Raw genomic sequence first — 15,074 nt, forward strand, 5'->3', positions numbered from 1 at the left:
CCTTTCCATGTCTTCCCCATGGTCACGCAGGAAGAACCATAAGGCAGCTCTCTCTTCTAGCTGGGGGATGTTGGGCTCTGGCTTTGGGGCCTGTGACTTGCACTGGTGCGATATGGGAATTGTTCATCCTTACCTCCTACCTCATCTTCCTCATCTCCTCTTGGAGGTCCTTAATCACAGCAGAGACATGAGCCTGCATCGGGCCATTGATCATACTCTCATAATTTCTAAGCTTGTTGGCAACAGAACACACTGTTTCTCGGTTGGTATCAGCATTAATCATTGCAATGAAGGTGGTGTATTGAGATGGCCCTAGATTTGCCAGACTCCACAACATTTGCCCTGTGCACCTGACCTTGTCGGGGTCATTATCATGTTGTCCACCCCTCCCAAAGAGTACCTCCAATACTGCCACTTCTCTCAGCTGTTGAATCCCTTCCTCAAGGGTTTTCCAGCTCATTCTATGGTGGTGCTCCTGCATTCTCTCCCTGTGGACCAACCTCCCTCTGAGACTCATTAAAAGCCACTCCCAGAGGGAAAGGGACCCTGGCTCCCTTACAAAAATCTGATTCATACCTGAGTCCAGGGTCAAGGGTCCCAAATTCCTTGCCTCACCACCATCCAGTTGCATGCCTGTACCCATAAGGTCCCAGACCTGGAATAACCAGGTTGTATAAGCCTCATGTCCCCATCGTACAATGTCTTTGTGCTGAGTATGGAGCCTTTCGTACGTCTGGGACTTGGTGATGATCGCAACCTCTGGCTCCCCTGTGGGTTGTGAGGGCCATTAATTCTTATCCTTATCTGGGCGCTCTGATTTCATCTTAGACCTCCTTGTTTCCACAGGGGCCACTGCTGCTGGCTGTGACTGCCTTTGCGGTTCAGCTGGAACCTGGACGGTTGTAACATCTGTGGGTTCCATTGCTGCACCATTAGGCTCTCCCTCATTGAGGCAGGGCGAGGGTTTCTCACCAGCTAGGGAAATGTAGTCCTTCACCAGAACTCCCACCCAATCTGGGTGGTTCATTTCTGAGGTGGGTTGTGGGGCAGGGTCAGGCTCTGGGGCAGCAGCATCCCTAGTCTCTGGTGCTGTGTCAGGTTCTGTGGCATCATCCCTGTCCTCTGGGGTACATGTCAGGGTGGTTATCCAGGTCAATCTTCCCTTATCTCTGAATGCTAAACAGAACAGACTTAACAGGCATATCAGCAACATCAACCACTGTATGATATGATTAGCATTTCGACAGGATCTGAACCCTTGGAAAACTAGTGGGGCAGACCCAAAGAGCTGGTTGAAGGATTAGGAGAAAATTTCCCCCGGTGTCATTTCCTCACAGCAGGTACCATTATTAAAGTAACCCCAAAAACATACAGTTTGTGTGTGATAGCTCTGAATCCATGTGCCTGCCTTCCAGAGGAAGTTAAAAATACATGAATTCATCACATTATTAAACCATAAAGCAAACTGGATAATAGCCACAGTAGGCTTACTTATAGGCCCCATGTCTAGATAAGGGCCTGCAAATGGGAGAAATACAGCCATGACCACGTGCCACCTGAACCAGGGTAAGCTAGACCACATGCTGACACCTATTGAGGTTTCTATATCCAGCACACAAAAATTATGTTACTCAAGAACTGCTATTACTTTTTTTGCCCTTTTTTCTATCAATGCCCTCGAGCCTTACATTGGGCACCAAAATCTGTCTTGGTTTTGAAAACACTGGTGTCTGCTAAGGAAGGCAGGAGCCTTCCTGGAAATGGAAAATTTAAACCCCCCTCCCTCCAAATTATTATAATTTTGAAATTAAGGGGCTCTCAGGCAAAGATATGAGAGAAGGAATAACAGTTCTTTACTAGGAAAATTAAAAAAAAATACAAATGCAATAGTACAAAAAACAGAAAACAAAACACTGACGGAGTCAGAATACGACCTGACACCCTGTTGGTCAGGGTGTTGGTAGCAGTCTGATTGGAATGGTGGCTACAGTCCTCCTGGAGTGACAGATGTGGTTCTGTTGAAGCAGTGATCCTGTAGAAGGGTGTAGGTTTCCTCTGAAGGTCTGGTGGTGGTATAGATGGGCCTGGTTTTCCTCTGGGAATCCAGTGGAGAAGACAGCTGCTCCTCTGGGAATCCAGTGGGAAAAGGCAGTCTCTGTTGTTCCAAATCTCTGATTATATGCAGCTAGGAATGCTTGGCTCCTCCCTCTGGGTGGAGCTTCTCACAATGGGATGATATAAATTTTATCAGTCATGCAGTGACACTCAACAGCCCATTAACAGAAGATATCTCCGGGGAGGGAGGATTGGTTGTGGAAGAGATAAAGAAAACTGCCCAGCTAACAGAAGATAACTGCCCCACTTCTAACAGATGGGAATAGAATACACCCCCCCATTTCCAACCTAAGACAGTCCTTGACAACTTTGAATCTCTTCAAACAGCCCATACTCAGCATAATTAAGAAAAGGTTTTCAAGCTAGGGAGTGCTTCTTTCTTAAAAACTTTTATATAAATCATTCTCCTTCTGAACCTGCTATGTAGTTGTACCATGATCCAGTCATGGACTTGATAGCCCACTGTTACACTCTGAACACCACATGCACTGAACTAAGGGCCTCTTCAAATTGATTAGCAGACACTAAGTCAAACGGTATCTGTTCACTCTGGTCATAGGATGACAAGTCTGTGTATGACTCCTGAAGCTGGACTCCAGCTCTGGTTCTTTCTGCAGTTGGAGCACCCCAAGTCCAAACCCCTTTATCATAGGCTGACTGCTGCAGGAGACTTTTCCCCAACATTGCTTGTCTCATTACACAATTTTGTAGCATATACTCAAATTAAAAATGTACTTGAAATGTGTACAAACAACTTGTTGTCTAAGTATCCCAGTACAGCAAGACTCCACACACCAGTTTAGGGAATCCAAGAATACCCTAAAACTGCCAATGCCCATGACATGATGCTTCAACTGGGGCTGCTTGCTGCACTTGCAGGTATGACAAAGGCTCCATCCCTGCCTACAGAAACAGCATTTCCTACAACATTTAGATTTAACTCTGCAACCATGAAGCTGACATTTAAACACAAAGAGCTAACCACTTTAGTTATGGCTAGAGATGTTCAGTACCTTCAATACTTCCAGAAATTTAAGGACATAGGAATCCTTTTCACATACCGGAGAAAAAAATTATTAGCTTAAAAACCACTTTACCTCATAAATGTTGGGGTGCCACATTTTGGTCAGGAATCTGAAGGTAGGTGGTGAATATGGATAGTCAATAGGAAATTTAATGTGAGCCTGGAAAACAAAGCAAAATATTTTAATTATGAAACAGAACAAAGAGATCAACAAGCAACCATTGCAGTGAAACCATGGAAAAAAAATCCATTAAGTCCATTAAATAGCTTGTTTTATATATCAGTGCCCATGTGGACCCACAGTATAACTCTGCACAATTTCTTATGAGGAAAATACTAACTGAACAAGAAAAATCTAAACACCAGGCCTTACTTGGGCTGGTAACACTCAGAAAATCCATAAGGCATTTACCAAGTCCTAATTCAAGAAGTACTATCCAACAACTGTTGTTCAACAGAATAAACTAGATTTGAAAATCTAGAGCTCAAGATATAATTGCGTTCTTGCTAGGTTCAAAACACTTGCAGGATAAAAAAAAATTGCTAAGGTGGAAAGACTATTGGCGATTGGAGAAAGGCAGGGACTCTGTGAGACGGTCAAAGAATCTGAATTTATTGTGAAGTACAACTGCTTATATACTCATTCTAGGAAGACTAACAATGTTTCACAACAATGATTGGGTTAATCATCACATAAACAAACAAGCTTTTTAAACATTTCTTGCTTGCAGAAGTTGATGTAATTTTCTTTTTCCGGTAAACCAGTCTGATCTAATCTTCTTGCAATCCTGAAAGCTGTTTGTTCTTGCCAAGGCATCCTGTTATCAAATTTCATGCTAACCAGGTCCAAGGTCCATCATCTGTCTTGTGTATCTCAATTAAGACCTGTTGTATTGTGTTATTTGGTTTGTCCCTGTTTTACCCTCGTTTATGGTTTCATCCCAAGTTGTCTCCCCTTCCCCAAATGTCAGTCCCATCCCCACTCCTTCCAAATCCCTAGAAATTTCCTTGTCAATCCCCATATCCCCTCCCTGGCACCTTGTCTGTCACTCAGCTCTCCAGCCCCTCTCTCTAGAAGCTTCCACGAAGGGCGTCGAGTGATTGCCAAGGGCCAGGGGTTCCCCCTCCTCAGCTCCCCAATATGTTTTCCTGCTTGTCAATTACTTCATGTCCCACTCCCTTCTATCCCACTGTTGGTGGATAGCCAAACCCCTCCCTTGTTTCCACCCCCTAAGAAAAGGGGCTGCTCCGGTCTCCTCGGGGGCTTTCCAGCGTTGTATCCTCTGAGGCCAGGAGCTCCCCGGAGCTCCCAATAAACCTTGGATTTATACAACCTGGATTGTCTCCTCCCGGTTCCCTCATCATCGCCGACAGTGCCTTCCGTGGAAAGGGCTCATAACCTTTAGCCACTCTTCCGCACTCCTGAGCACGGAAGGGTGTCCCCTGCAGCCGCTGTGTCAGAGCTAGCAGGGAAGCACCAAGAAGACTCTTGGTGGACATTGCAGCAAAGACCTGTTCTACATTTGCCAGTGTAAAGATTTTTAATTACTCTTTCTGTGTGGGAAAAAAATTTAAAAATTATTGAATACCTGTTCAACTGAGATCTAAAGGGTTGGGGTTTTTTTACCTTTCTTGTGCGAGTTAAACTGGTTGTCCTAGGGTGACTTTATTATGCTGTATTGTATCCCCTACTGTCTGCTTTATGGCAGCTATAAGTCCTGTGTCTTTAAGCGAGCTCGAAGAGAGAAGGGGGGAAGTGGTGGAAATTCCTTTTGCTGCTTGTGTTTAAAAACAGAGATAAGGGCCTGGGCTTTTCTTCCAGCTCTCAGCCCTGCAGCAGGGAAGAGAGGTGGAGAGTTCCTCTTTGCTTTTATCTAGTTTTTCTAGTAGCTAAAGCAAAAATGTTTTCCTGGGACTGTGGCTTCTTCTTCTTCTGGAACTGTTCAGCTTTTCTCCAGTCTGGAACACCATCGCCCCCTCCCACACCGCACTGGCCGGAGCACTGCAGCCCAGCACCGGGGAGCCAAGCCACACCCACAGAAGGACTCTGAATTTACTATCTCTTCAGAGCAGATAGAGGTTTTATTATTTCACATTATTCATTCTATTAATGCCTGTGAACACCCTGCTTGTTAAATAAACAGTTCTTTTTTCCACTTTCTCCAGGGGGATTTTTTCTGAACCTTATGCGGAGAAGGGGTTGCCAAAATCTGTCTTCTTCAGAGGAGACACCATTTCGGGATGTTTCATCCTAAATTTGTCTCAAACCGGGACACTGGTCCATCTACTTGTGTTCCTAATACTACATTTCTTGCCACCAAAAGCATTTTCCAAGTCTAAATACCATCTGTTTGTTTAATAAATCAGCATAACTTGATGAACCAAATATTAATGGGCAATGACAGCAAAATTACCTTCCAGTGCCTCTCAGGTTAGTAGGCAGATGTGGGGCAAGACTCTCAGAGCCAAGTCAGTTGTGGGAAGGCTGCAGAGGTCCCAGCACTGAATATTAACTTCCTTGTGTTGTCCTGTCATTCACAGCAGTCAGAAGAGCCAGCCAGTAGGAAAACAAGCTGAATCTGGACTGGTTAATGCCAAAAATGCTCCCCTCAAAAGAAGATTCGCAGACCACTTTCTGCACTGTGGAGCACAGATCCTTCCCTTGGCACTGCTCAACCCACCAAGAAAGTCCCATCAGTCTAATGTGCCATCTCCAGAGAAGCAGCTCCTGTCACCTGCACCACAGCTAGGCTCACAATCAACTGAGAACACAAAAAGAGACCCCAAAAGCAGGTCACATACAATGAGAGCAGAATCCTGGATCACCCTCTTCCATTTAAGCACCTAACCATGCAACTTGGATGCAGGGTGCTGACCTTGTTCAACAGGACAAGCTATGGGAATTTTTATTCCGAGAAACAGGAGCAGGCAAACAGATTGGGTTAGAGCCATTGATAACCTGGCTACTGTTTTACTTAGACTGGCATATGCTTTTGCCTTGCAACCCAAATTTTATGAGGCCAGAGTGCCAGATATGCAGGAAAAGGTTTTTCTGTTCACCTTTATGAAACAAATTCAGAATCTCATGTGGCTTTACAGTCTGTACATGCCTGCTCATGATACTGACTCTATGTGAGTATGTTACAGCACCACTGACTCCTTGCCTCAGTCATTTGCCACAGCACCCTCACAACCAAAAGATTTATGATCTGTATAAACAATCCTAGCCCACAGTTCAAGGTCAGTTACACAAATGGCATGGCCTCAAGAGCAGCAAACGAATGCCTCTTGTCACCAAACCACCACAGAAGAGAGTGTCTATGGATATGGCAGCAAGGACATGCCTAGCTCTACATGCCACCCTACAATGGGAGCAGAGCAAAGATTTACCCAGGGCAGAACACATTCATTTCAGCTCAAGTGTTTGCGTTGTATAAGCTGCAGACTCCCCCGGACCACTGAGGTTTTCCCAGGAAAGCCCATTCCTGTGCTTACATGCAGTTTCACAGGATACAACATGTAATAAAAACAACCCAAGGACTGAGATTAAAAATGCAAGAGACAACAAAACTCAGGGTTGAGCTAACTGTAAGTTTTCTTGGCAGAACCTGTGTCTTCTACACAGGTATAGCTTCTAGGCAAACAAAAAAAAAAAAAGATGCAGCAGCAGCCATGATTACAGATCAGTTTTTTCACTAAAAAGCCCAATTTTATGTTGAGACAAAAAGATCAAATTAGGCAATATTTTTTTTTTTTTAAATAAAGCAGTAGCTCACAGAACCATTTACATCCCACAGTTTCACTGATGTAAGGTAAATCAGCAATCTGAGCTTAATTCAGCCAGGGTTCTAGATACTAGAAAGTGTCAGAGTTTTAGGGCAGCTTGTTGTTAGGTCAGTTACAGTGAGACAAACTAATTTTGGAGGAGTAAAGTCAGTCCCCCACCTACAAGTACCCAACCATTACTGCATTTACTTTATGTTTAACTCCTCTAGCTGAGCTTAAACTGAAGAAATCTTGTTTTGGTGTCCTGATTTTAGCTGCCTGCTCACCATAGCTCTTTGACACCACTGAACACACTCAGTGTGTAGAGATGACAGTCATCAACCTGTTCCCCCCTTCCCCAGTTTATAACTATCATGCTTATAGTACCTAGAAAAAGAATAAACTCCTCTGATGATACTCAACATGATACAAAAGGTTTAATTTGATTTTTACTGTGTCTGTGACACATTTAGCAGAGGAAAAAGGCCTTTGAAAGCTGCTTCCAGCAAGGACAGTTGGGAGATAAGAGGAAGACATCTGGCCGAAGCATGTAGTGATAGACAAAACAAAGGACTCAATCTCTGGGAACATGGGGTGGGATTTATGATAATAGGAAAATTGTACTATGCATGTAGTGACTGTATATAAGTAACCCTCTTGTAGAATCACGTGTCCATGTTAGGTTAGAATCCCCTGCATGTTAGGTTACCCTAAAACCTGGATCAAAACCGGTAAGGCAGAAACAATATCCTTTAAAATTAGAAGTTGAAGGGGAATCCAGAGTCTAATAGAGAATTTCAGGGAATTGAGATTAGTGATAGAATGTGAATCAGAATAACATATCCATTTTGCCAGTTAACAGAATGTCGTCAGTGGTTTACAGTAATAAATCTGAAGGATGCCTTTTTTTTGCATACCTCTCAATAAGTAAAGTTAGGGCATTTTTGCCTATTGTTATAGATACATATTATAATATTGACTTTTCACAAATATTAAAATGGATTTTATATGTGTAGTGATAAAATAACTTTGTTATAAAGATATAGTTTTTATTTCTGTTGTTAATTAAGCTTGGACATAGTAGTGAAATAGCTAATATAAGTATGCTTGTGTTAAAATGCCTGCTTGGATGGGATAACATCCAATGAACATATGAAGAAGACACCTGCTACAGATATGCCAACTATCATCACTCACCATCTGAAGACAGTGTGGACAAAGGCCCAAAAATTGGAGGTGATAAGAATTGACTAAAACCACAACCAAGGAATAAGCATGCTCTAAAAAGGTGGATCCAAGGAGGAGATATGCTAAACAATTCTTGGAACATGTAAACTAGTCTGGGGAAAAGTTTGCTATGCGTAAGGGTCTATGACTATGCAACAGGCTGATGCAAGGGAAAAAGTATTTAAGGGGTATTCACAAAGATAACAGTGTGGTCTTCACAATAGTGTGAGAGGTTTTTACTCTAAGACCAATCAAGTTTTAGCTTAGCGAGTCAGGTTATAAAAGATGCGCGATTCTCCATTAAACACCTTCTTTTCACCTTCTGAAGACTGGAGTCTTTTGTTCCTGTTCCTGACCCTGACTCAACAGTGACATCTGGTGACCCCTTGTGGAATCGCAGGACAGCTGGGACACGGCCCGAGATATGTGGTCCTGGCAGCCCTTTGCTATCGGATGCCTCTTGCCCTCTTGAGTGAGGTAACACTGACTTTGCTCCGCATCTTCCTGTGAAGACTTGTCCCATTAGGATTGCGGGCATCGGCCCCGGGAGGCCGAGAATTGAGTAAGGGACGGTTTTTCCCAACACAGCAGACTGTCTGTCTCTTGGAGTGGGTTCCTGCTGAGGGACAGGTTTTCCTTAAAAATGAGGAACCACCTTTCCACAGACAAACAACTAGTTCTTACTGTGTGGAGGAATGTCATACCTCCCATGGGAGTCACAATTTCAGATAAAGTGCTCTGCGATCTGTTGGCCTGGGCCAGAGATCACAGGTTCCCAGTAGATGTGAGTGCTGCATTCAACCCAGGGACTTGGGAAGAGCTAGGCGATTGTTTATTGGAGGAGGTCGTCAGAGGGGATGTGATCGCATCCGCACTGGTCACCACCTGGAGACACATTTCCAAAGCCTTATTAGGCAGAACCCCGAGGGAGAGCGAGTCAGAACTGGGGGTTTCGGAAAGAGAAGATGCTGTCTCTGTGTTCAGCAGCATTTCGGGGATCAGGGAGGAGGCGGGCAGGGCGGTGCCTGGCCCTGTCCCAGCTCCATGTGGGCCTGCGGGAGACATGAGGGCACCCTGCAGGACCTATATATTGCCTAGACACTATGTCACGCTGACATACCTTCATCCCTGAGACTATGTCAAGCCAAAATATCCTTCACCGGACGTCTGGCCATGGAACGCCCTGCCCCAAGCGTGGCACCGGCAGCTTCTTCTGCCCTTCAGGTGGCAGCGGGGGTGCCCTTACCACAACTAACAGTTCTGGAATTCCTGGCACCGCAGGGGATGTATCAGCTGGCCCCGGCCCGACCAGTGTCACCGCCACCCTCAGCTCTGCAGGCTGTATGGCCGCGTTTGCTGACTCCCTTTTTGTTTCCACTGCAGCAGCCCAGGGACCTCCCAATTCCTGGGCAGCCGGCTTCATTGCCTCCGCCGCTGGTGCCCCCACCCCCGGGTCGCAGATGGGGGCGAGGCTGGCACCGCCTGCAGTCCGCGACACAGTGGGGTCTTCTGCCCTCTCAGCTCCTTCGTTATCAGCTATGGAGCCTGCACAGATGTATGGGCCATGCCCCCCTGTACCGCTGGAACCGGCCGTGGACCCTCTGTTCCAGCCACTGGCACACCCCCCACCGGCTGCAGGGCCCCTGTCTTTGTTGGCGGATCTGGTGCAACTGCCTCCTCCTTCGCATCCCTGCATGCCATATGGACCGGCTGACTTAATATCTTTTGCAGTGCCATCACCTGCTGTGCCGCTTTCCGCCACGCAGCAGCACGCCTTGGGTGGAGCCCCCATGTCATTCTCTGCCCCACCCCCTGATGAGCTGCCCCCCATGTCAGTGGCGGAGGCCACCTTCCCCGCCCCGCCGTCTACAGCGGGACTGCCGCCAGCAACTGGCTTCTCAACACCACCATTCATGGCTGTGGCACCACCCTTCACGGTGCCTGCCGCTCCGATGACCGCACTGCCCGTTGCAACACCGGAGGCAACCAGTTTCCCCGCTCTGCAATTTGCAGTCCCGCCTCCCACTGTGCCACAGGCTGCGGTTGGTCCCTTCATGCTGCCACCTGCGATGGGAGGACCTGCTGCCCCACCGGCCGTGGATCCAATCCCTACTCTGTCACCGATGACTGCCTTCCCCACCCCGGAGATTGTAACTGACTCCTCTATTCCACAGTCCACAGCCGCTTCTTCAACTTTGGTGCCTCTGACCAACCCGCCTTCCTCTGCTGGCCACAGGCTGTCTCGCTCACCCCCTCCCAGGAGGTGGGCAGTGATAGTGACGATCAGCGACATCCAGCCCCTTGACAGGGGTGTGACCTGATGTCGGAACACCGATGCCGACAGGCAGGGACAGCGTCTCAGAGGCACCTCTGGATGCTGCCCTCTTGTCGGGTGACTATGCGATTGATAAACCCCCACCACTTCTGGAATTCAGTCAGGATGAGGGCTTTGGAGGCTGGTGATTGGGACTTGATAGAGCAGGTGGGCATGCCCAGGGGTGGTCTCACAAGCACACCGCTCTTGGGGGAAGGGACTGTAACTGACGGTCAGACAGTTCATCTGCCATCTCATGATGGGGCACAGAGGGATCAGGGTGACATTGTTCTGCCGCAGGGTGAAATCCAGGCTTTTCCTGTGCATAAAGCGGTCCCGAATACAGGACAAACTGACAGGCATGAGGTCATAGCCTGGAGTGTTCAAGATTTGCAAGATAAGGTAGCAAAGTATGGGCTGGGTTCTCCACAAGTTATGCAAATTATCAGAGTGATAAACACTGACCTGCTTGCTCCCCATGATATTAGACATTTAACCTCTGTATTGTTCCAGCCTGTGGAATTTGAAGTTTTTAAGAACAATTGGAGACAGCTGGCCAAAAGGGTAGCAACCAAGAATTCGCAGTTGCCTCAGACAGATCCCAGATCCTATGTAGGGGTGGATGCCTTTTCTAATCCTGATCTTCAGGCTACCTGGGACACTCTCATACTCAAGCAGGGTCAAAAGGTAGGTTTCACGGCTGTGGTAGATAGGGACAGGCGAACGGAAGATCTCGGGATGTGACGGAAAGCCAGACCCTTCCCCCCTCCTTCCTGCTATAGTTAATCAATTACCCCTAAAGCATGCAGCCCCTCCTAAACTCAGTAGTTTTCCACTCCTTACTAACCCTAGCCAGACCCACCATCCCCTTCTGACGTAGTGAAGCCCCCTTGACTATTTAACCCCATGAGATAAGATAATAAACGCCATTTGACCATCCACCACATTGGTGTCTGTGCACGTCTGTGGCCCGAGTGACCTGGGGGAGGCCGGGTTGCCGTGCTGTGTCTCGAAACCAGGTCGCCCGCCTTCTCATCAGAAGGCGACATATGGTGCCGAAACCCGGGAGTGGAAAGGGAGAAGAGAAACCCTCGGGTAGCGGGAATCTCCTGGACGAGAGACAGCGGCCAGAACGGCCAAGCCGATTCTAGGCGGGGGAGACGTCCCCGGACCAGCGATCCACATGGAGGCCATCGCGAAGGTCATAAGTTCGATTTATAAGCAGTGGGGAATTAAGTGTAAGCTCAAGGATTTTTACCTCGCTATTGCGAGACTCCTCGAGCTGGGGACGATTGAACGTCCCGTGGATATATTACACCCGGAGGTGTGGGGGAGATGTACGGCCGCATTAGCCGAGGAAACAAAAACCTCAGGCAGCGGGAAAAGCCTTAAGGCTTGGGGAAAAGTCGAGAGGGCTCTGCGCGAGGCGTTAGAGGAACAAGAAACATGGAGCGCGGCAAGCGCATGTTTATTAGCTACACCCAAACTGGGGGTAGGAGCGGCAACGCAAACCACCCCCGACAGCGAGGTACCCGGGAGCGGGGACCCAGGGGGATCGGGCGCGTCCCCCCCCTCCCCGAGCCCGAGCCCAACCCCCCCCGCGGGGCTTCCCGAAAAACTCGCGGACCCCCCGTACGTCCCTTCACCATGGATCGGCAACTCGGCGCCGGGGGCGCGGAAGCGCGTGCAATCCTTTTGGGAGAAATTGGCGAGGGAAGCCAGAGACGCTGAGGGACGAGCAGCGCCGCCGCCGCCGCCCTACCCCGCCGAACATGGCGCCGGCGACCCAGAGGATGGGCAGGGCGCGCATGCTCCCTGCGGGAAGACCGCGAATACCCGGATTCTCACTAGTGCGCAACCGCGAGGAAAGGAGGAGGAGGGGGGCAGCGGAGAGCGCGTGCCCAATCAGGAGCCATGCTCAAAGTCGCTACCATTTAAGGGAGAGACCTCCCCCTGCGGGTGGGCAGGGCAAGCCCAGGGGGCGGGAACGGCACCACCCCCGAAGGGAGGGGGAGGGACGGGGCCGGAGCTGCACGAAAAGGCATCGGGACCCGGAAACGCGCTGGCACTCGACTTCCGGCTCTGAGTCGAGCTCCACCAGTTCCGACAGCTCGGGAGAGCTGATGGACGCTGATGGGGACTCAGAAACGGAAAAAGCGGAGCTGACGCGGTTCGAAACAAAACCGAACAAAGCCTTAAGCCACATCGAAAGGCAATCACAACGCGAACCAGCCCAGTTTACCGACTGGGCTAGAATAAAGATAGCTTGTGCAAAATGGGCTCCTTCCGGGGCAGTAAAAGCCTTCCCAGAGAGGATCACCGGACCAGAGGGAAACCAACAATGGGTATATAATCTGGTAAACCCCAAAGACATACAGGCAATTGTCAAAGCAATCTCAGAGAAAGGGATCAACTCGGCTATGGTCTCCACCCTCGTGGACGGCCTCTTTGGTAATGACGACTTGCTCCCCTTTGATATCAAACAAATAAGCCGCATGATACTCGGTGGTGCGGGAATGATCGTGTTTAAACAGGAATGGGAAGACAATTGTACGAGGGCTCTAACCCAGGCTTCTGGGGTGGGGCAACCACTGCATGGTTCGAGCCTATCCAGGCTGCTGGGGAAGCATGACGAGATGGTTACACCTCAGCAACAAGCCGCATTGATGCGGGCTGAGGAGGTCAGGGCCACCACTCGAGCTGCTAGGGAGGCTATTCGGGCTGCCTCTCTGGTCGTGGCCAAGCCGTCACCGTGGTCCACTATAAGACAGGCAGAGAGCGAAAGCTTCACGCAGTTCGTAGACCGCCTGCAGGCAGCAGTAGACTCCTCTACCCTGCCTGCAGAGGCAAAGGGTCCCGTGGTGGCAGACTGCTTGCGCCAGCAATGTAACTCTGTCACCAAAGACATTCTGCGCTCCCTGCCAACCGGAGCTAGCCTGGCCGACATGATCAGGCACGTCGTAAGAGAAGAACACCTAACACCCATCCAGGCAGCTGTTCACACCCTAACCAGCGCCATGGCGTGCTTTAAGTGCGGTCAGGCAGGCCACATTGCAGTGAGCTGTCCCCAGCCGGCACCTCAGTCCGCGGCGGTGCCCCCATCTCAGGCACGCCCGAGAGGGCCCTGCTGGAGCTGTGGGAAAAAGGGGCATTTCGCTAAGGACTGCAGGTCCCGGCCTCAGGGAAACGGGAAAGGGAGGGGGCGCACCGGCTGCACTCAGCCTCCTCCCGCTGCGAATGCGAAGCGGCTCATTTATGTCAACCCCCATTGGGGGGGGGGGGCCCTCATACCCCATGCCCCCACAGGAGGCAGCCAGCCTTGCACCCCCACCAGCGACACAATCGCAGAGCTTTGCAGCGCCACCAGTGGCACCTTCGTGTCCACCGCTGCCACAAGCCACGCTTATGCCACAGGGCCAGCAGGGGACGCCCCAGAGTGGGACCCCTGGGTGGCCTTGGCCATGAAAATAGGGAAGGAACCCCTGAAGATGTGGGGGACATGCCGCCTTTACGGCAGTCAGGATCCCCACATCATAGGGCTTCAGTTCTGGGCGGACACGGGATCCGACTGCACAGTTTTCCCCCAAGCGCTTTGGCCTCAGCATTGGCAATGCAAAGAGGTCCCCCCAGTGAACGGAGTGGGAGGGCCATCCCGGGCGTGGAAAAGCACCCAGTTGGTGGCTATAACACTCCACACGAAAAAGGGACCGGAACGGACAGTGGCAATCTACCCTTACATTCTACAAAGCTCTCCACCCTTGATAGGAAGGGATGTCCTCGCTATGTTAGGAGCCAGAATTACAAATTTATCCTGAGGGCCACTGCCGTACACCCACCACTGCCAATCAGACTGACCTGGAAATCGTCAGACCCCATATGGGTTGAGCAGTGGCCCCTGTCAAAGCCTCGAATGGCAGCCTTGCTGGAACTGGTCAGCCGCGAGCTGCAGAAGGGTCACATAGAACCCTCCACCAGCCCGTGGAACACCCCTGTATTTGTAATCCCCAAAAGGTCCGGAGAGGGTCATCGCCTCATCCACGACCTGAGGGAGGTGAACAGGGCAATCCAACCCATGGGTCCAGTTCAGACACTGCTGCCCACGAACTCAGCCATCCCCAAAGGGCAGCCATGCGCAGTGCTGGACATCAAGGACTGCTTCTTTTCAATACCCCTGCACACTGAGGACAAGGAACGGTTCGCCTTTTCCATCGTGTTTCCGAACGGCGAGCGACCTAACCTCCGCTTCCAATGGAAGGTGCTGCCGCAAGGTCTCGTGGATAGCCCGACCATATGCCAAATCACCGTGGACAGAGCACTGGCGCCAGTCCGACAGTCCTACCCCGCTGCGACCATCGTTCAATACATGGACGACATCCTCGTTGCTGCACCATCGACGAGCCAGGTGGATCACCTGGTGACCGCGATCACGGAAACTCTCCAGGCCAATGGCTTTGAGATCGCGAACACGAAGATCAAGAGAGGACCCTGCGTGACCTTCCTGGGAGTGGGGATCACGGACTCCTACGTGACGCCTCCCAAGGTGAAGGTCCGCCGAGACATCAAGACGCTCCATGACGTGCAGCGCCTTGTGGGTTCTCTGCAGTGGCTCCGCAACGTCATCCTGGTTCC

General features: G+C 49.8%; 1 protein-coding gene across 1 annotated transcript in view; it reads right to left on the reverse strand.

Annotated features, from left to right (window-relative positions):
- LOC128783009 (ubiquitin-conjugating enzyme E2 R2) overlaps window positions 1-15,074 on the reverse strand; it is a 154,592-nt gene that overhangs the window by 42,679 nt on the left and 96,839 nt on the right. Inside the window, exon 2 of the mRNA XM_053933586.1 lies at window positions 3,213-3,299. Coding sequence (XP_053789561.1) covers window positions 3,213-3,299 — 87 coding nt within the window. The remainder of the gene's footprint in view (window positions 1-3,212; window positions 3,300-15,074) is intronic.

Source organism: Vidua chalybeata, assembly GCF_026979565.1.
Source record: "Vidua chalybeata isolate OUT-0048 chromosome W unlocalized genomic scaffold, bVidCha1 merged haplotype SUPER_W_unloc_6, whole genome shotgun sequence".
Classification (NCBI taxonomy): domain Eukaryota; kingdom Metazoa; phylum Chordata; class Aves; order Passeriformes; family Viduidae; genus Vidua; species Vidua chalybeata.